This window comes from Scyliorhinus torazame, chromosome 9 (genome assembly GCF_047496885.1).
Source record: "Scyliorhinus torazame isolate Kashiwa2021f chromosome 9, sScyTor2.1, whole genome shotgun sequence".
In the NCBI taxonomy this organism is placed as follows: Eukaryota; Metazoa; Chordata; class Chondrichthyes; order Carcharhiniformes; family Scyliorhinidae; genus Scyliorhinus; species Scyliorhinus torazame.
In genome coordinates, this window is record NC_092715.1 from 135,836,776 (window position 1) to 135,858,222 (window position 21,447).

At 58.3% G+C, this 21,447-nt stretch overlaps 1 protein-coding gene across 3 annotated transcripts in view; it reads right to left on the bottom strand.

Annotated features, from left to right (window-relative positions):
* The window catches only part of cep120 (centrosomal protein 120), a 133,021-nt gene that overhangs the window by 110,749 nt on the left and 825 nt on the right, over positions 1 to 21,447 (bottom strand). For 2 of the 3 annotated variants that reach the window (XM_072516544.1, XM_072516545.1), the window contains exons 2-3: positions 1,982 to 2,138; positions 1,553 to 1,667 (exon numbers count right to left, since the gene is read on the bottom strand). In XM_072516544.1, coding sequence (XP_072372645.1) covers positions 1,553 to 1,667; positions 1,982 to 2,138 — 272 coding nt within the window. The remainder of the gene's footprint in view (positions 1 to 1,552; positions 1,668 to 1,981; positions 2,139 to 21,447) is intronic. The other variant, XM_072516546.1, reaches the window with a different exon arrangement.

Sequence of the window (21,447 nt, forward strand, 5' to 3'; positions counted from 1 at the left end):
CCAAGGGGCACTTGAGCAAGAACATACATAAACGTTTGGGAAAGTCGATAGGTACGAGGGGAATCCAATGTACAAAGTTCTGTGTTATGTTTTAAAAAAACATATATTTTTTTAAAAAGTAAATCTCACCGTTTATACGCAAGCCACTTTCAGAAAAACAAAGACCAATTTATTAATTACAATAAATGCTTCAAAAACAATCAAGGATCGGTTATCTGAAGAATTCGAACAACAAACTTAAATAATAAAAAAGTCAAATTGCAAAATAGTAGCTTCCTATTTTAATTGCTGTCATCCCTCCATGCCCAGGAAGTTAGGCCATGAAAGATGAAGACACAATCTGTTCAACATCAGCAAATGCACACTACGGTCAATTACAAGTAAAGGAAATCCTTACTTCATTGCTCAGTTAACTCCAATTACAACCATTTGGCATTTAATGTTACCACTTTTTGTGTCAGTTCTTTAGATACTGAGAGAGTTACAAAACGTTGAATTGTTTGGTTTTTTTTTAAAAACAGAATGACTTGCTTTTTGTTTATTTTTTCCTTTTATAGAATCATACAACACAGAAAACCATTTGGCTCTCTGTGCCAGTGCTTTCAAAGAGCTATTCAATTGGTCCAACTTCCTGGCTCTTTATCCACAGTTCTGCAATTTATCCCCTTCAAGTACTTAGCAATTTATTTTTCAAAATTGCTATTGGATATGCTTCCACCACTCTTTCAGACTGTGCATACTCGATCATAACAACACACTGCATAAAAGACATTCTTCTCGTATCCCCTCTGGTCTTTTCGTTCATTACTTAAATCAGTGCTCACTGGGTTACCGCAGCATCTACCAGCAGAAATAATTTATTTCTGTTCACACTATCAACACACCATACAATTGTGAACACCTTGATTAAAATTAAATCTTCTCATTTTCTCTGCTTCAAGAACAACACTTCCAACTTCTCTCAGTCATCCATATAATTTATGTTCTTTTCCAAATTTCTGTAACCAATCCATTTTTGATGACTTTGATGCAATTATATCAGCCGCCGAGAATGAATGTTTGACCTTCTGTTTCATAATTAGGGGCTGGTTTAGCACAACGGGCTGAACAGCTGGCTTGTAATGCAGAACAAGGCCAGCAGAGCGGGTTCAATTCCCGTACTGGCCTCCCTGAACAGGCGCCGGAATGTGGCGACGAAGGGCTTTTCACAGTAACTTCATTGAAGCCTACTTGTGACAATAAGCGATTATTATTATTATAAAATACTAATCTGGTGCTTGAACTGAAGCATGACAATAATATTTTAAGGCAGGTACCACTGATTGAAAAATAAATCTAGATTGGAACATCAATTCTACATTCATAAGCCAAAAATGTGAGCAAGTGGCGATGCCTCTTATATATATAGTTTTGTCCTCGACTTATTTGGAGGAAAACACCAATGTTAACAAGTAAAAGTGCCAAATGACAAATCCACATGATTTAAAAAGTTTAGCACATCTTGATCCATGCTTCTGAATCTTGAATATTGAGAAAACACAAACCAACACACCTGTTTAGTCTCTTGAACAGACCTCAAATCCAAAATGATATAACCCACAGACTCCTTTGCTAATGACAGAGAATCTATGGCATAACAATATAGCTTGATGGGTGTGCGTTGGAGCCTACAAGGAAACATATATCTTTATATTAGTCAAGTTTCATGGTTTGCTTAAGCTAAAATAAATAAAATCACCATTTGGAATATTTACATTTTCATAGTGCAGGTAAAATATATCTAATGTGCCAGAAATATATAAAAGCTCAGCAATCAGTGAGTAGCTAAAGGAGGAATCATCTTCATCACCATCTTTCATCTCACACAGTTCAAATAAAAGTAATAGAGACATAACAATAGAGAACAGAACTTCCAGTCGGATCGAAGGTTTTTTTGCTTTATTAAACATCCATTCCCAAAACCATTTTATGAACACTATACCTGTGCTGATACAAGGATCTTCTGTCAAGTTCCCAGGCAAGTTCTGTAACAAAATCAGGCTGACTTTTGTGGTCAACTGGGTCTGTGGCCAGCAACTCTCCATCAAACCGAGCCTCTACCACAATTTTGTGCCGATGCCGTTTTGGAAAATGTCGCCCTAAACAGACAACAAGGCCAACTTTAAAAGATTCTTAGATTTACAACTCACTCAGACTAGATGCAGCAGTGTTCAACCTTTTGGAGCAGAGGACTTATATTGTGTACGATTGAATCTCTTTGGAGCCAAGAATTGCTATGATTAAACACCATTCCCAATTTATTGTAGACTTTAGGTGCTATTTAGAAATAACTTTACGCTGCCTACTCATATTCACTGAGGAACTGGATTGCATGTCCCAAATTCATCTCTCAATATGTTTTGACTGACAGCATAGTAAAGAGGCTTGTCGGATAAGTGACCTGAGCCCAGCTCCCAGAGGAAAATGTCTGTCTCACTCATTACAACATCCAGTCCTACCATAGTGTTTAAGATGTTGTTGCTAACTTTTGCCGTCGTTTAATTGCTCTGTTTTATCACCTTTGCTCTTGAGTCGCCAGGTATCTATCTGATACCGCCACGTGGTTCAAGTCCAAGTAATGATCAATAATCCAATACACCGATTAGTAAGATTTAAATCAAAGCACATTTATTATACACCGTAATCACTACTCATGCATAAATTCTACGTCTAAGCTACTTCTTACAACTAACAGGCCAATACTTAACTTGGAACTGGCCCACCAGGTCAGGGAAACGAATGGCCTTTCGTTCGGATTCTGAGCCTGCGGGATTCGAAGTTGGTACAGATTGGTAGCTAGGAGCGCCCATCTCGTAGCGAGCGTTGAAGTAAGACTTACTCGATTTCAGCGATGGCTGGACCGGTCACTGTCAAGGGTTGGTTCGCGTTCCTGAGTGACCCGGTCAAGAAGAGAAGCAGAGTGGGGATTTGAACTTGGTCTTAATTCTTATAGTCCCCAGGGGCTTCCCGCCTTTCGGGGTGGACCCTGTACCTGGTTCCAAGTGATTGGACTTTGTCCCAATCACTTGGTTCGATTTTCTCCAATGCTGGAGGGGTTCCCTGATCGATGGGTGGTCTGGAGGTGGTCGTTCACCTCCCTTCGTGTAGGCTTCTGCTGGCGCCGACGAGTCTGGGTTGGCTTTACGTGTCTAAATGTTGCTCATTGTTCCCGGGGATTGCTCATTAATATGCAGATGGCTGGTGTTTTATTATGCTGATGGTTGCCGGTATCGATCTTGTCTGGCCTTTCCAGGAGGTAAATACACACGTTGAGCAGCTGCTTGCTTGTGTCCTGTTGGCTGACTTTCCCATCAGCCTTTGCCGTTCGCCATTTTAAATCGAGAGTTAGCCATTCTAAATCGGGAGTTAGCCATTTTAACTGGCTACAATGTTATATAACATAGATGTGCACACGTCAAGCTCAAAACAAGTATAACCGTGAACCTTTAAAGCCATTTGAAATATCTAGAATAAACCATCTGGGATCTGGCTGGACATTATTGTAACCAAATTTACAGTACCACTGTCACACCACGAATACTACATTATCACATTATTAGATTCCTCGACGATGTTGGTATCAGCAACTCCTGCAGATCAGTTCTCAATTACATTTTAAACAGTCACTTGTTTTAAGCAAATAAAATAGCCTCAACCATGAAAGAAAACTCAATGGACAAGAGCACCCTGTAGTGAATTACTGAACTTTTCAAGACAGGAAGATCATAGGTTAATTTCCTGGTTTATTTTGGCTTGAATGCTCTCAACATCTCAAGTTGTGGTGGAGGAAATTGATCACAGTGTTACAGCCGAAAAAAAGGAGTAGGGCGTGGAAAGCTGCAAAGTATTCCACTTCTGATTGCTATCCAATGATTATTGCAGTTGTGTGGACATCTGATGACAGATTAGATTGAACTGTAATGGGTTATTAACACAATGTTTTGACTCAATTAAGGATCAGTTACTTTTGCAAAGTATTAAAACATTACCTTGTTTATGGACTTGTATCTGGCATCAATTTATTTATTTTTGTTCACAGGTGGGCATCGCTGGCTAGGCTAGCATGTATTCACATCCCCCCATGAGGCTTTCAGGCCTCCTCCTCAAAAGGCGGTAGAAACAGTTTTTTAATATTTTAAGTCAGAGGTAGGAAAGAAGATTTTTGATAAGCAAAGGTTTGAGGGTTGGCAGGAATATCAAGTGGAGGTTGCACCCATGATCTTATTGAATGACGGAGCAGGCTTGAGGGGTTGAGTGGCCGACTCCTGCTCCTAATTTGTATGCTCATGTTTCCCAATTTCCCTCAAGATGGTAATGAGCTGCCTTCTTGGACAGCGGCAATCCATTTGGTGCAAGTACACCAGATTCAGGAGGGTGTTCCAGGTTTTTTGATCCCACGATTGGATTGGATTTGTTTATTGACACGTGTTACGAGGTACAGTGAAAAGTATTTTTCTGCGAGCAGCTCAACAGATCATTAAGTACATGGAAAGAAAAGGGAATAAAAGAAAATACATAATAGGGCAACACAACATATATAATGTAACTACATAAGCACTGGCATCGGATGAAGCATACAGGGTGTAGTGTTAATGAGGTCAGTCCATAAGAGGGTCATCTAGGAGTCTGGTAACAGCGGGGAACAAGCTGTTTTTGAGTCTATTCGTGAGTGTTCTCAGACTTCTACATCTCCTGCCCGACAGAAGAAGTTGGAAGAGTGAGCAAGCCGGGTGGGAGGGATCTTTGATTATGCTGCCCGCTTTCCCCAGGCAGCGAGAGGTGTAGATGGAGTCAATGGATGGGAGGCAGGTTCATGTGATGGACTGGGCGGTGTTCACGAGACTCTGAAGTTTCTTGCGGTCCTGGGCCGAGCAGTTGCCATACCAGGCTGTGGTGCAGCCAGATAGGATGCTTTCTATCATCACAGCCTGGTATGGCAACTGCTCGGCCTAAGCCCACACCTCCCCATCCCCATAAACCAATAACCCAACCTTAGCTAAGGGCAATTTAGCGTGGCCAATCCACCTAACCTGCACATCTTTGGACTGTGGGAGGAAACCGGAGCACCCGGAGGAAACCCACACAGACGAGGGGAGAACATGCAGACTCCGCACAGACAGTGACCCAAGCCGGGAATCGAACCTGGGACCCTGGAGCTGTGAAGCAACTGTGCTAACCACTATGCTATCGTGCTGCCCACAGTGAAATGGTTCAACGAAGAACTTCTGATTGTTGGTTATCTTTTAAAAAATATTACATGGTTTCATGTCAGTGATTACCTTAAGCTCGCTTAAATGAAATGTTTTGTGCTGCACAAGTGTCACTTTAAAGTTAACAGTTTACATCAGGTTTACACTCAATTTTGCAACATTACCGTCACATCACAATGATCAGAAATGCTTCCAAATCAAATTCAGTCAAACCAGCGAAACTATCTGAATGATCCATTTCTTTTAGTCATCCCTTCTCCAACCCTGCCCACAAATCCACTTCAGGCTTTGCTATGTGGGGCCCTCAATATTCTCCTTTTCATTCTGATTTAACTTTCCTCTGCACCAAATCAACACCCTGCCCCCAAACACCAAAAAAAATACACAACAGGTAATATAACCTCCCCCAATTTTGTAGATTAACAGAGCGTGCAGCATTCACTGCACAGCTGAGATTCTTGCTCAAACACCCCACTTGATGATGAGAAACAATGGTAGCATTCAACTGTTTACTGCTAATTGAAACTGGTACGGAAGCAGAAAATTAAAGTACTTAGGAATATGACAACACTCGTTATTTTGAGAGATGCAATATCATGGCACAGAACAGTTCAGTGCAATTTTAGATACAGAACAGGGCTTAAAAGAAATATATTTAAGAATAAAATTATGAGGGCACAGATAGAAAAGTTAGGAAGAAACATGGTGGAGCGATCAATGACCAGGGGGCAAGAGGATGTGAGGAATAGATTTTTCACCCAGAGGGCAGTGGGAGTCTGGAACTCACCGCTTGAAAGGATGGCGGAGACATAACATTTAAATATTTTGTTGCACACTTGCAATGCCTAGGCATACAAGGCTATGGGCCAATTGATGGAAAATGGGATGTGAATAGTTCGGGAGTTGTTTTTGACCAACGCAGATGCGATGGGGCAAAGGGCCTTTTCTGTGCTGTAGACCTCTATGACACCATGAGCTTTATTCTCCAGAAAGTGTTGCAGCGAGCGGGAACTGCCTCGAGCTTTCCGGCACTCGGCCCAGCGAGACCGGCAATGCTATTCAATGTTAATTGGCCCACTTAAAGAGGCCGCACGGGCTTCTCGCCATAAATGAAGGCACGCCAGCTGATTCACCGCCACCGTGTTCGCCAGCCCCCCGCTAATAAGATCGAGCAGCACTTGCTCTGCCAAACCCTGACAGCTCCCAACAATGGCGTCCAGGAGACGGTCCCAAGATTCGGAAATGTAGATCTGGGGAGGCTCCTAATGAAGGCCAAGAGGGATGTCTTATTCCCCAAAGGTCCCGGAGGGTCAGCGATAGGGCAGCCAGTGTTGCCTGGGACGAGGTGGTGGCGGCTGTGAGTGCCGGGAGTGTGACCAGGAGAGACTGACCTCCAGTGCCGGAAAAAGATCACTGACCTACACCGGGCAGCACGAATGAGTACACACCAACAAATGAGCCCCCATTCCCCCCCCGAGACCGTTCTGCCCCCACACGAACATCCACCCCCAATTCTCCATGCAACACCCAACCCTCCCACCATTCACCCTCCCTTCAAACCCCAACCCTTCCGTCACATCCCTACCGCCCACCACTGTGAACCACGCGTGCGGCTAACGATGCCCTCTGTGTCTCTCCTCAGGGAAAGCTCTCCCACAATCACCAGGATAGGGCCCAGACTGGCGGTGGGATGCAGGACACGAGAGCGGGCCCTTTGTTTATTCATTTAAGGGATGTGAGCGTTACTGGTTTGGTCAGCATTTATTGCCCATCCCTAGTTGCCCTTCAGAAGGTGGTGGTGAGTTGCGTTCTAGAACCGCTGTAGTACTTCAGGTGCAAGGACACCCACTATGCTGTTAGGGAGGGAGTTCCAGGATTTTGCCTCAGCGACAGTGAAAGAATGGCAATAGGTTTCCAAGTCAGGGTGGTAAGTGACTTGGAAGGGAACCTCCAGCTGGTGGGGTTCCCAGGTATCTGCTGCTCATGTCCTTCTAGATGGTAATGGTCGTGGGTTTGGAAGGTGCTGTCTTATGAACCTTGGTGAGTTATTGCAGTGCATCTTGTAGCTGCTACACTCGGCTGCCAATGTTCTTCGGTGGTAGAGGGTTTGAATGTTTTTGGAAGGAGGAGCAATCAAAAAGGGCTGCTTTGTCCTGGATGGTGTCAAGCTTCTTGAATGTTGTTGGAACTGCACTCATCCAGGCAAATGGAGTATTCCATTACACTCCTGACCTGTGCCTTGTAGATGGTGGACAGGCTTGGGGGGGGGGGGGGTGTCAGGAGGTGAGTTACTCGCCGTAGGATTCCTAGCCTTTGACCTGCTCTGCTAACCGCAGTATTAATGTGGCTAGTCCAGTTCAGTTTCCCCCAGATGTGGATTGTGGGGGATTCAGCAATGGTAATGATATTGAATGTCATGGGGCGATGGTTGTATCCTCTCTTGTCGGAGATGGTCATTGCCTGGCACGAATGTAACTTCCAATTGTCAGCCCAAGCCTGGAAATTGTCCAGGTCTTGCTGCATTTGGACATAGACTGTTTAATTATCAAGAAGCTGCGAATGGTGCTGAACATTGTGCAGTCGCCCGCAAACATCCCCACTTCTGACCTTATGATAGAAGGGAGGTCATAGATGAAGCAGCTGAAGATGGTTGGGCCTAGGACACTACCCTGAGGAACTCCTGCAGCGGAAATGATTGACCTCCAACTACCCCAGCCTTCTTCCTTTGAGCCAGGTATGACTCCAACCACCTGAGAGTTTCCCCCCTGACTCCCATTGACTACAGTATAGGCTCCTTGATGCCATACTCGGTGAAATGCTGCCTTGATGTCAAGGGCAGTCACTCTCACCTCACCTCTGATGCCCATCAGGTGGAGGCAGGAACCCCCAGGCAAGACAGCAGTCAGAGGTCTGTTGGATCCTAGGACACAGCTGGGTTTCAGCCAGATGCGGAGTCTGTGAAGAGGTCACCCCGGAGCTGATGGAGAAGTCAGGGTGCGGACATTCAGAGCGTGGCACCGAGGCCAACACTGCTAGGGTGGCGACAGCTGTGGAGAGCCTGGTGCACGACATCAGCAGCATTAGTCGAGGTGTCCAAGGCGGCGCGCTGACGGTGACGGCCGTGGTCCAAAGTCTCGACAGAATGTTCGCCTCGCTAGGGGATGTGACCCAGTACCAGGCAGACTTTGATGAGGCTCTGTGGGACACATCCCGCTCAGATTGGAATGGCCGAGGTACTGCGGAGCTTGTCCCAGTCACAGGTGGGCATTTGTTTCTCGTCTTGCCATGGGAAGGTCCTGATCGCTTACGGGAACGGGCCAGTTGAATCTCATACTGTTCGGCACCTGGCGCAGATCTCGTTTCCTGCCTTTCCCGCTATTCACCGGCCTCATTTCGCTAGAGCGAAACAAGGCCGGAGAATCGCCCCTTATGATTTCCCCAACCATTTTTACAAGCTTTACTCCAGTATTTCTTGGTTCTTCTCGTACAAAATTGAAATAAAACATGATTGCTTTTCATATTTTTCTAACAATCCAATCTGCTGGGCCACTCATCAAGATCACAAATACCATTACTCTGAAGTACATTTTCAGATTTCGAAGGAATAATAAATGCCACAAATATGTGGAAGCACTCAGTGCAATTTCCACAAATTCAATGTTGAAATTCAATACTGATCCAAGATTTAAAGTAGAAACTAACAGTACACTATCCTCTCATAAGCAATCGCTTTTGTTTTTTTCCGTCAACACTGCAAAGAGTTACAAGTGCACTTTCAAACCAAGTTCAAGGGAACAGAAGCACAAATCTTCCCATAATTTAGATTTGACAGACACAAAGATGCCGATGGAGGAAATAGCACACTACAAGACTCGGGATTACAGCTCGGCTGATCACTTGGGTAGCTGCATTCAGCATGTAACCCATGTCCTGGCGGGGTGAGAAAAGAGTCATAGGCACATAACATCCTGGTTTCCCAGCGTCACATTTGGTTGACCCGGAGGATACAGGGTGGGGGAGATCCCGCGGGGTGGTGGAGATGAGATCCCAGGGATTGGGGGGGGGGGGGGGAGAGACATGAGATTCCGGGGTTTTGGGGTGGGGGAAAGAGTGATCCCGGGGATTTGGGGAGGGGGCTATCACAGGTATTTTTTGGGGGTGGGGGGGGTGATCCCAGGGGTTTGGGAGGGTGGAAATCCCAGGAGTTTTGGGGGGGTTAGGAGATTTGGGGGTTTATGGGGGGGGGGGAGGGGAAATCCCAGGGGATGGGGAGATCCTGGGGGTTTGTCGGGAGGGGGGGGGGGGGGAGAAAGAGAGGAGATCCCGGGCATTTGACGGGGGTGGGAGATCCCGGGGGTTTGCAGAGAGGGGGGAGATCCCAGAGGTTTTTGGGGGGGAAATCCCAGGAGTTTGGTGGGGGAGGGAGATCCCGGTGTTTCGGTGAGATCCTGGGAGTATGGGGGGGGGCGGGGAGGGATATCCCGGGGGTTTGGGGGGGCGGGGAGGAAGATCCCGGGGTTTGGGCAGGCGTGGAGGGAGATCCTGGGGATTTGGGGAGGGAAAAGATCCCGGGGATTTGGGGGGGGGGTGGGAAAGAGATCCCGGGGATGTGGGGTGGGGAAAGAGATCCCGGGGATTTGGGGTGGGGGAAAGAGATCCCGGGGATTTGGGGGGGGGGAAAGAGATCCCCGGGATTTGGGGGGGGAAAGAGATCCCCGGGATTTGGGGGGTGGAAAGAGATCCCCGGGAATTGGGGGGGAAAGTGATCCCGGGGATTTGGGGGGGGGAAGAGATCCCAGGGATTTGGGTGGGGGGGGGAAGAGATCCCGCGGATTTGGGGGGAGGGAATGAGGTCTCGATGATTTGGGGGGGGGGGGGAAGAGATCCCGGGGATTTTTTTTTTGGGGGGGGGGGGGGAAAGAGATCCCGGGGATTTTTTTTGGGGGGGGGGGGAGATCCCGGGGATTTGGGGGGGGGGAAGAGATCCCGGGGATTTTTTTGGGGGGGGATCCCCGGGTTTTGGGGGGGGGGAGATCCCGGGGATTTGGGGGGGGGGGAGATCCCGGGGATTTGGGGGGGGGGAGATCCCGGGGATTTGGGGGGAGTCCCCAGGGATTTGGGGGGAGATCCCGGGGAATTGGGGGGGGGATCCCGGGGAATTGGGGGGGGGGAGATCCCGGGGAATTGGGGGGGGGGAGATCCCGGGGAATTGGGGGGGGGGAGATCCCGGGGAATTGGGGGGGGGAGATCCCGGGGAATTGGGGGGGGGAGATCCCGGGGAATTGGGGGGGGGAGATCCCGGGGAATTGGGGGGGGGGGAGATCCCGGGGAATTGGGGGGGGGGAGATCCCGGGGAATTGGGGGTGGGGGAGATCCCGGGGAATCGGGGGGAGACCGCGGGGAATTGGGGGGGGGGGGAGATCCCGGGGATTGGGGGTGGGGAGATCCCGGGGATTTGGGGTGGGGAGATCCCGGGGATTTGGGGTGGGGAGATCCCGGGGATTTGGGGTGGGGAGATACCAGGGATTTGGGGTGGGGAGATCCCAGGGATTTGGGGGGGGGGGAGATCCCAGGGATTTGGGGGGGGGGGTGGATCCCAGGGATTTGGGGGGGGGGGAGATCCCAGGGATTTGGGGGGGGGGGAGATTCCGGGGATTTGGGGGGGACACGACAGATCCCGGGGGTTTGGGGGATCCCGGGGTTTGTCGGGGTGGGGGAGAACCCGGGTGTTTGGGGGCGGGGGGAGATCCCGGGGGTTTGAGGGGGGGGGGAATCCCGGGGGTTATGGGGGTGGGGGAGGGAAGAGATATCCCGGGGGTTTGGGGGCGGGGGGGAGATCCAGGGGGTTTGTCGGGGTGGGGGGGGGGGGGGAGATCCCGGGGTCTTGTCAGGATGGGGGGGAGGGGGGCGGAAGATCCCGGGGGTTTGTCGGGGTGGGGGGGGGGGGAAGACCCCGGGGGTTTGTCGGGGGTGGGGGGGTGGGGGAAGAGATCCCGGGGGTCTGGGGGCGGGAGATCCCGGGGGGTTGGGGGGTAGATCCCGGAGGTTTGGGGGCCGGAGATCCCGGGGGTTTGGGGGCGGGGGGGGGGAGATCCCGGGGGTTTGTCGGGGGGGGGAGTCCCCGGGGGTTTGTCGAGATGGGGGGGGGAGATCCCGGGGGTTTGGGGGAGAGATCCCGGGGGTTTGGGGGAGAGATCCCGGGGGTTTGGGGGAGAGATCCCGGGGGTTTGGGGGAGAGATCCCGGGGGTTTGGGGGAGAGATCCCGGGGGTTTGGGGGAGAGATCCCGGGGGTTTGGGGGAGAGATCCCGGGGGTTTGGGGGAGAGATCCCGGGGGTTTGGGGGAGAGATCCCGGGGGTTTGGGGGAGAGATCCCGGGGGTTTGGGGGAGAGATCCCGGGGGTTTGGGGGAGAGATCCCGGGGGTTTGGGGGAGAGATCCCGGGGGTTTGGGGGAGAGATCCCGGGGGTTTGGGGGAGAGATCCCGGGGGTTTGGGGGAGAGATCCCGGGGGTTTGGGGGAGAGATCCCGGGGGTTTGGGGGAGAGATCCCGGGGGTTTGGGGGAGAGATCCCGGGGGTTTGGGGGAGAGATCCCGGGGGTTTGGGGGAGAGATCCCGGGGGTTTGGGGGAAGAGATCCCGGGGGTTTGGGGGAGAGATCCCGGGGGTTTGGGGGAGAGATCCCGGGGGTTTGGGGGAGAGATCCCGGGGGTTTGGGGGAGAGATCCCGGGGGTTTGGGGGAGAGATCCCGGGGGTTTGGGGGAGAGATCCCGGGGGTTTGGGGGAGAGATCCCGGGGGTTTGGGGGAGAGATCCCGGGGGTTTGGGGGAGAGATCCCGGGGGTTTGGGGGAGAGATCCCGGGGGTTTGGGGGAGAGGTCCCGGGGGTTTGGGGGAGAGGTCCCGGGGGTTTGGGGGAGAGGTCCCGGGGGTTTGGGGGAGAGGTCCCGGGGGTTTGGGGGAGAGGTCCCGGGGGTTTGGGGGAGAGGTCCCGGGGGTTTGGGGGAGAGGTCCCGGGGGTTTGGGGGAGAGGTCCCGGGGGTTTGGGGGAGAGGTCCCGGGGGTTTGGGGGAGAGGTCCCGGGGGTTTGGGGGAGAGGTCCCGGGGGTTTGGGGGAGAGGTCCCGGGGGTTTGGGGGAGAGATCCCGGGGGTTTGGGGGAGAGATCCCGGGGGTTTGGGGGAGAGATCCCGGGGGTTTGGGGGAGAGATCCCGGGGGTTTGGGGGAGAGATCCCGGGGGTTTGGGGGAGAGATCCCGGGGGTTTGGGGGAGAGATCCCGGGGGTTTGGGGGAGAGATCCCGGGGGTTTGGGGGAGAGATCCCGGGGGTTTGGGGGAGAGATCCCGGGGGTTTGGGGGAGAGATCCCGGGGGTTTGGGGGAGAGATCCCGGGGGTTTGGGGGAGAGATCCCGGGGGTTTGGGGGAGAGATCCCGGGGGTTTGGGGGAGAGATCCCGGGGGTTTGGGGGAGAGATCCCGGGGGTTTGGGGGAGAGATCCCGGGGGTTTGGGGGAGAGATCCCGGGGGTTTGGGGGAGAGATCCCGGGGGTTTGGGGGAGAGATCCCGGGGGTTTGGGGGAGAGATCCCGGGGGTTTGGGGGAGAGATCCCGGGGGTTTGGGGGAGAGATCCCGGGGGTTTGGGGGAGAGATCCCGGGGGTTTGGGGGAGAGATCCCGGGGGTTTGGGGGAGAGATCCCGGGGGTTTGGGGGAGAGATCCCGGGGGTTTGGGGGAGATCCCGGGGGTTTGGGGGAGAGATCCCGGGGGTTTGGGGGAGAGATCCCGGGGGTTTAGGGGAGAGATCCCGGGGGTTTGGGGGAGAGATCCCGGGGGTTTGGGGGAGAGATCCCGGGGGTTTGGGGGAGAGATCCCGGGGGTTTGGGGGAGAGATCCCGGGGGTTTGGGGGAGAGATCCCGGGGGTTTGGGGGAGAGATCCCGGGGGTTTGGGGGAGAGATCCCGGGGGTTTGGGGGAGAGATCCCGGGGGTTTGGGGGAGAGATCCCGGGGGTTTGGGGGAGAGATCCCGGGGGTTTGGGGGAGAGATCCCGGGGGTTTGGGGGAGAGATCCCGGGGGTTTGGGGGAGAGATCCCGGGGGTTTGGGGGAGAGATCCCGGGGGTTTGGGGGAGAGATCCCGGGGGTTTGGGGGAGAGATCCCGGGGGTTTGGGGGAGAGATCCCGGGGGTTTGGGGGAGAGATCCCGGGGGTTTGGGGGAGAGATCCCGGGGGTTTGGGGGAGAGATCCCGGGGGTTTGGGGGAGAGATCCCGGGGGTTTGGGGGAGAGATCCCGGGGGTTTGGGGGAGAGATCCCGGGTGTTTGGGGGAGAGATCCCGGGGGTTTGGGGGAGAGATCCCGGGGGTTTGGGGGAGAGATCCCGGGGGTTTGGGGGAGAGATCCCGGGGGTTTGGGGGAGAGATCCCGGGGGTTTGGGGGAGAGATCCCGGGGGTTTGGGGGAGAGATCCCGGGGGTTTGGGGGAGAGATCCCGGGGGTTTGGGGGAGAGATCCCGGGGGTTTGGGGGCGGGGGGGGGGGAGAACCAGGGGGTTTGTCGGGGTGGGGGGGTGGGAGATCCCGGGGGCTTGTCGGGATGGGGAGAGGGGGGAGATCCCGGGGGTTTGGTGGGGGAGGGAGATCCCGGTGTTTCGGTGAGATCCTGGGGGTTTGGGGGGGAAGAGATCCCGGGGATTTGGGGGGGGGGGGAGAGATCCCGCAGATTTGGGGGGGGGGAAGTGATCCCGGGGATTTGGGGGGGGGGGAAGAGATCCCGGGGATTTGCGGGGGGGGGGGGAAGAGATCCCGCAGATTTGGGGGGAGGGAACGAGGTCTCGATGATTTGGGGGGGGGGAAGAGATCCCGGGGATTTTTTTTGGGGGGGGGGAGAGATCCCGGGGATTTGGGGGGGGAAGATCCCGGGGATTTTTTTTGAGGGGATACCCGGGATTTTGGGGGGGGGGGAGATCCCGGGGATTTGGGGGGGGGGAGATCCCGGGGATTTTGGGGAGGGGGAGATCCCGGGGATTTGGGGGGAGATCCCGGGGATTTTGGGGGGAGATCACGGGGATTTGGGGGGGGGAGGTCCCAGGGATTTTGGGGGGGGGGAGAGATCCCGGGGATTGGGGGGGGGGGGGAGAGATCCCGGGGATTGGGGGGGGGAGAGATCCCGGGGATTGGGGGGGGGAGAGATCCCGGGGATTGGGGGGGGGGGAAGAGATCCCGGGGATTTGGGGGGGGGAGAGATCCCGGGGATTTGGGGGGGGGGGGAGTTCCTGGGGGTTTGGGGGGGGGGGAGGGAGATCCTGGGGGTTTGGGGGGGGGGGAGATCCCAGGGGTTTGTGGGCGGGGGGGGGAGATCCCGGGGTTTGTCGGGGTGGGGGGGGAAATCCGGGGTGTTTGGGGGCGGGGGGAGATCCCGGGGGTTTGAGGGGGTAGGGATCCCGGGGGTTTGTGGGGGGGGGGGAGAAAGAGATCACGGGGGTTTGGGGGGGGGAGAGAAGCGGGGATTGGGGGGGGGGGAAAGAGATCCCGGGGGTTGGAGGTGGGGGGGGGAGAAGAGATCCCGGGGGTTGGAGGGGGGGGGAAAGAGATCCCGGGGGTTTGGGGGGGGGAAAGAGATCCCGGGGTTTGGGGGGGGGGAAGAGATCCCGGGGGTTGGGGGGGGGTGGAAAGAGAGATCCGGCGGTTTGGGGGAGGGGGGGAGATCCCGGGGGTTTGAGGGAGAGATCCCGGGGGTTTGGGGGCGGGGGGGAGATCCGGGTGTTTGTCGGGGGGGGGATCCCGGGGGTTTGGGAGCGGGGGGGGGGGAGATCCCGGGGGTTTGGGGGCAGGGGGGGGGGAGATCCCGGGGGTTTGGGGGAGAGATCCCGGGGGTTTGGGGGAGAGATCCCGGGGGTTTGGGGGAGAGATCCCGGGGGTTTGGGGGAGAGATCCCGGGGGTTTGGGGGAGAGATCCCGGGGGTTTGGGGGAGAGATCCCGGGGGTTTGGGGGAGAGATCCCGGGGGTTTGGGGGAGAGATCCCGGGGGTTTGGGGGAGAGATCCCGGGGGTTTGGGGGAGAGATCCCGGGGGTTTGGGGGAGAGATCCCGGGGGTTTGGGGGAGAGATCCCGGGGGTTTGGGGGAGAGATCCCGGGGGTTTGGGGGAGAGATCCCGGGGGTTTGGGGGAGAGATCCCGGGGGTTTGGGGGAGAGATCCCGGGGGTTTGGGGGAGAGATCCCGGGGGTTTGGGGGAGAGATCCCGGGGGTTTGGGGGAGAGATCCCGGGGGTTTGGGGGAGAGATCCCGGGGGTTTGGGGGAGAGATCCCGGGGGTTTGGGGGAGAGATCCCGGGGGTTTGGGGGAGAGATCCCGGGGGTTTGGGGGAGAGATCCCGGGGGTTTGGGGGAGAGATCCCGGGGGTTTGGGGGAGAGATCCCGGGGGTTTGGGGGAGAGATCCCGGGGGTTTGGGGGAGAGATCCCGGGGGTTTGGGGGAGAGATCCCGGGGGTTTGGGGGAGAGATCCCGGGGGTTTGGGGGAGAGATCCCGGGGGTTTGGGGGAGAGATCCCGGGGGTTTGGGGGAGAGATCCCGGGGGTTTGGGGGAGAGATCCCGGGGGTTTGGGGGAGAGATCCCGGGGGTTTGGGGGAGAGATCCCGGGGGTTTGGGGGAGAGATCCCGGGGGTTTGGGGGAGAGATCCCGGGGGTTTGGGGGAGAGATCCCGGGGGTTTGGGGGAGAGATCCCGGGGGTTTGGGGGAGAGATCCCGGGGGTTTGGGGGAGAGATCCCGGGGGTTTGGGGGAGAGATCCCGGGGGTTTGGGGGAGAGATCCCGGGGGTTTGGGGGAGAGATCCCGGGGGTTTGGGGGAGAGATCCCGGGGGTTTGGGGGAGAGATCCCGGGGGTTTGGGGGAGAGATCCCGGGGGTTTGGGGGAGAGATCCCGGGGGTTTGGGGGAGAGATCCCGGGGGTTTGGGGGAGAGATCCCGGGGGTTTGGGGGAGAGATCCCGGGGGTTTGGGGGAGAGATCCCGGGGGTTTGGGGGAGAGATCCCGGGGGTTTGGGGGAGAGATCCCGGGGGTTTGGGGGAGAGATCCCGGGGGTTTGGGGGAGAGATCCCGGGGGTTTGGGGGAGAGATCCCGGGGGTTTGGGGGAGAGATCCCGGGGGTTTGGGGGAGAGATCCCGGGGGTTTGGGGGAGAGATCCCGGGGGTTTGGGGGAGAGATCCCGGGGGTTTGGGGGAGAGATCCCGGGGGTTTGGGGGAGAGATCCCGGGGGTTTGGGGGAGAGATCCCGGGGGTTTGGGGGAGAGATCCCGGGGGTTTGGGGGAGAGATCCCGGGGGTTTGGGGGAGAGATCCCGGGGGTTTGGGGGAGAGATCCCGGGGGTTTGGGGGAGAGATCCCGGGGGTTTGGGGGAGAGATCCCGGGGGTTTGGGGGAGAGATCCCGGGGGTTTGGGGGAGAGATCCCGGGGGTTTGGGGGAGAGATCCCGGGGGTTTGGGGGAGAGATCCCGGGGGTTTGGGGGAGAGATCCCGGGGGTTTGGGGGAGAGATCCCGGGGGTTTGGGGGAGAGATCCCGGGGGTTTGGGGGAGAGATCCCGGGGGTTTGGGGGAGAGATCCCGGGGGTTTGGGGGAGAGATCCCGGGGGTTTGGGGGAGAGATCCCGGGGGTTTGGGGGAGAGATCCCGGGGGTTTGGGGGAGAGATCCCGGGGGTTTGGGGGAGAGATCCCGGGGGTTTGGGGGAGAGATCCCGGGGGTTTGGGGGAGAGATCCCGGGGGTTTGGGGGAGAGATCCCGGGGGTTTGGGGGAGAGATCCCGGGGGTTTGGGGGAGAGATCCCGGGGGTTTGGGGGAGAGATCCCGGGGGTTTGGGGGAGAGATCCCGGGGGTTTGGGGGAGAGATCCCGGGGGTTTGGGGGAGAGATCCCGGGGGTTTGGGGGAGAGATCCCGGGGGTTTGGGGGAGAGATCCCGGGGGTTTGGGGGAGAGATCCCGGGGGTTTGGGGGAGAGATCCCGGGGGTTTGGGGGAGAGATCCCGGGGGTTTGGGGGAGAGATCCCGGGGGTTTGGGGGAGAGATCCCGGGGGTTTGGGGGAGAGATCCCGGGGGTTTGGGGGAGAGATCCCGGGGGTTTGGGGGAGAGATCCCGGGGGTTTGGGGGAGAGATCCCGGGGGTTTGGGGGAGAGATCCCGGGGGTTTGGGGGAGAGATCCCGGGGGTTTGGGGGAGAGATCCCGGGGGTTTGGGGGAGAGATCCCGGGGGTTTGGGGGAGAGATCCCGGGGGTTTGGGGGAGAGATCCCGGGGGTTTGGGGGAGAGATCCCGGGGGTTTGGGGGAGAGATCCCGGGGGTTTGGGGGAGAGATCCCGGGGGTTTGGGGGAGAGATCCCGGGGGTTTGGGGGAGAGATCCCGGGGGTTTGGGGGAGAGATCCCGGGGGTTTGGGGGAGAGATCCCGGGGGTTTGGGGGAGAGATCCCGGGGGTTTGGGGGAGAGATCCCGGGGGTTTGGGGGAGAGATCCCGGGGGTTTGGGGGAGAGATCCCGGGGGTTTGGGGGAGAGATCCCGGGGGTTTGGGGGAGAGATCCCGGGGGTTTGGGGGAGAGATCCCGGGGGTTTGGGGGAGAGATCCCGGGGGTTTGGGGGAGAGATCCCGGGGGTTTGGGGGAGAGATCCCGGGGGTTTGGGGGAGAGATCCCGGGGGTTTGGGGGAGAGATCCCGGGGGTTTGGGGGAGAGATCCCGGGGGTTTGGGGGAGAGATCCCGGGGGTTTGGGGGAGAGATCCCGGGGGTTTGGGGGAGAGATCCCGGGGGTTTGGGGGAGAGATCCCGGGGGTTTGGGGGAGAGATCCCGGGGGTTTGGGGGAGAGATCCCGGGGGTTTGGGGGAGAGATCCCGGGGGTTTGGGGGAGAGATCCCGGGGGTTTGGGGGAGAGATCCCGGGGGTTTGGGGGAGGGATCCCGGGGGTTTGGGGGAGGGATCCCGGGGGTTTGGGGGAGGGATCCCGGGGGTTTGGGGGAGGGATCCCGGGGGTTTGGGGGAGGGATCCCGGGGGTTTGGGGGAGGGAGCCCGGGGGTTTGGGGGAGGGAGCCCGGGGGTTTGGGGGAGGGAGCCCGGGGGTTTGGGGGAGGGAGCCCGGGGGTTTGGGGGAGGGAGCCCGGGGGTTTGGGGGAGGGAGCCCGGGGGTTTGGGGGAGAGAGCCCGGGGGTTTGGGGGAGAGAGCCCGGGGGTTTGGGGGAGAGAGCCCGGGGGTTTGGGGGAGAGAGCCCGGGGGTTTGGGGGAGAGAGCCCGGGGGTTTGGGGGAGAGAGCCCGGGGGTTTGGGGGAGAGAGCCCGGGGGTTTGGGGGAGAGAGCCCGGGGGTTTGGGGGAGAGAGCCCGGGGGTTTGGGGGAGAGAGCCCGGGGGTTTGGGGGAGAGATCCCGGGGGTTTGGGGGAGAGATCCCGGGGGTTTGGGGGAGAGATCCCGGGGGTTTGGGGGAGAGATCCCGGGGGTTTGGGGGAGAGATCCCGGGGGTTTGGGGGAGAGATCCCGGGGGTTTGGGGGAGAGATCCCGGGGGTTTGGGGGAGAGATCCCGGGGGTTTGGGGGAGAGATCCCGGGGGTTTGGGGGAGAGATCCCGGGGGTTTGGGGGAGAGATCCCGGGGGTTTGGGGGAGAGATCCCGGGGGTTTGGGGGAGAGATCCCGGGGGTTTGGGGGAGAGATCCCGGGGGTTTGGGGGAGAGATCCCGGGGGTTTGGGGGAGTGATCCCGGGGGTTTGGGGGAGAGATCCCGGGGGTTTGGGGGAGAGATCCCGGGGGTTTGGGGGAGAGATCCCGGGGGTTTGGGGGAGAGATCCCGGGGGTTTGGGGGAGAGATCCCGGGGGTTTGGGGGAGAGATCCCGGGGGTTTGGGGGAGAGATCCCGGGGGTTTGGGGGAGAGATCCCGGGGGTTTGGGGGAGAGATCCCGGGGGTTTGGGGGAGAGATCCCGGGGGTTTGGGGGAGCGATCCCGGGGGTTTGGGGGAGCGATCCCGGGGGTTTGGGGGAGCGATCCCGGGGGTTTGGGGGAGATATCCCGGGGGTTTGGGGGAGATATCCCGGGGGTTTGGGGGAGATATCCCGGGGGTTTGGGGGAGATATCCCGGGGGTTTGGGGGAGATATCCCGGGGGTTTGGGGGAGAGATCCCGGGGGTTTGGGGGAGAGATCCCGGGGGTTTGGGGGAGAGATCCCGGGGGTTTGGGGGAGAGATCCCGGGGGTTTGGGGGAGAGATCCCGGGGGTTTGGGGGAGAGATCCCGGGGGTTTGGGGGAGAGATCCCGGGGGTTTGGGGGAGAGATCCCGGGGGTTTGGGGGAGAGATCCCGGGGGTTTGGGGGAGAGATCCCGGGGGTTTGGGGGAGAGATCCCGGGGGTTTGGGGGAGAGATCCCGGGGGTTTGGGGGAGAGATCCCGGGGGTTTGGGGGAGAGATCCCGGGGGTTTGGGGGAGAGATCCCGGGGGTTTGGGGGAGAGATCCCGGGGGTTTGGGGGAGAGATCCCGGGGGTTTGGGGGAGAGATCCCGGGGGTTTGGGGGAGAGATCCCGGGGGTTTGGGGGAGAGATCCCGGGGGTTTGGGGGAGAGATCCCGGGGGTTTGGGGGAGAGATCCCGGGGGTTTGGGGGAGAGATCCCGGGGGTTTGGGGGAGAGATCCCGGGGGTTTGGGGGAGAGATCCCGGGGGTTTGGGGGAGAGATCCCGGGGGTTTGGGGGAGAGATCCCGGGGGTTTGGGGGAGAGATCCCGGGGGTTTGGGGGAGAGATCCCGGGGGTTTGGGGGAGAGATCCCGGGGGTTTGGGGGCGGGGGGGGGGGGGAGAACCAGGGGGTTTGTCGGGGTGGGGGGGTGGGAGATCCCGGGGGCTTGTCGGGATGGGGAGAGGGGGGAGATCCCGGGGGTTTGGTGGGGGAGGGAGATCCCGGTGTTTCGGTGAGATCCTGGGGGTTTGGGGGGGGAAGAGATCCCGGGGATTTGGGGGGGGGGAAGAGATCCCGCAGATTTGGGGGGGGGGAAGTGATCCCGGGGATTTGGGGGGGGGGGGAAGAGATCCCGGGGATTTGCGGGGGGGGGGAAGAGATCCCGGGGATTTGCGGGGGGGGGAAGAGATCCCGCAGATTTGGGGGGAGGGAACGAGGTCTCGATGATTTGGGGGGGGGGAAGAGATCCCGGGGATTTTTTTTTGGGGGGGGGAGATCCCGGGGATTTGGGGGGGGAAGATCCCGGGGATTTTTTTTGGGGGGGATACCCGGGATTTTGGGGGGGGGAGATCCCGGGGATTTGGGGGGGGGGGAGATCCCGGGGATTTGGGGGGGGGGGAGATCCCGGGGATTTGGGGGGAGATCCCGGGGATTTGGGGGGGAGATCCCGGGGATTTGGGGGGGAGATCCCGGGGATTTGGGGGGGGGGAGGTCCCGGGGATTGGGGGGGGGGGAGGTCCCAGGGATTGGGGGGGGGGGGAGGTCCCGGGGATTGGGGGGGGGGGAGAGATCCCGGGGATTGGGGGGGGGGAGAGATCCCGGGGATTGGGGGGGGGAGAGATCCCGGGGATTGGGGGGGGGGGAGAGATCCCGGGGATTTGGGGGGGGGGGGGAGGAGGGAGATCCTGGGGGTTTGGGAGGGGGGAGGGAGATCCTGGGGGTTTGGGGGGGGGAGGGAGATCCTGGGGGTTTGGGGGGGGGAGATCCCAGGGGTTTGTGGGCGGGGGGGGAGATCCCGGGGTTTGTCGGGGTGGGGGGAGGAAATCCGGGGTGTTTGGGGGCGGGGGGAGATCCCGGGGGTTTGAGGGGGTAGGGATCCCGGGGGTTTGTGGGGGGGGGGGGGAAGAGATCACGGGGGTTTTGGGGGGGGAGAGAAGCGGGGATTTGGGGGGGGGGAAAGAGATCCCGGGGGTTGGAGGTGGGGGGGGGGAGAAGAGATCCCGGGGGTTGGAGGGGGGGGGAAAGAGATCCCGGGGTTTGGGGGGGGAGAAGAGATCCCGGGGTTTGGGGGGGGGGGGAAGAGATCCCGGGGGTTGGGGGGGTGGAAAGAGAGATCCCGGCGGTTTGGGGGAGGGGGGGAGATCCCGGGGGTTTGAGGGAGAGATCCCGGGGGTTTGGGGGCGGGGGGGGGGGGGGGAGATCCGGGTGTTTGTCGGGGGGGGGGGGAGATCCCGGGGGTTTGGGGGCAGGGGGGGGGGGTGATCCCGGGGGTGGGGGGA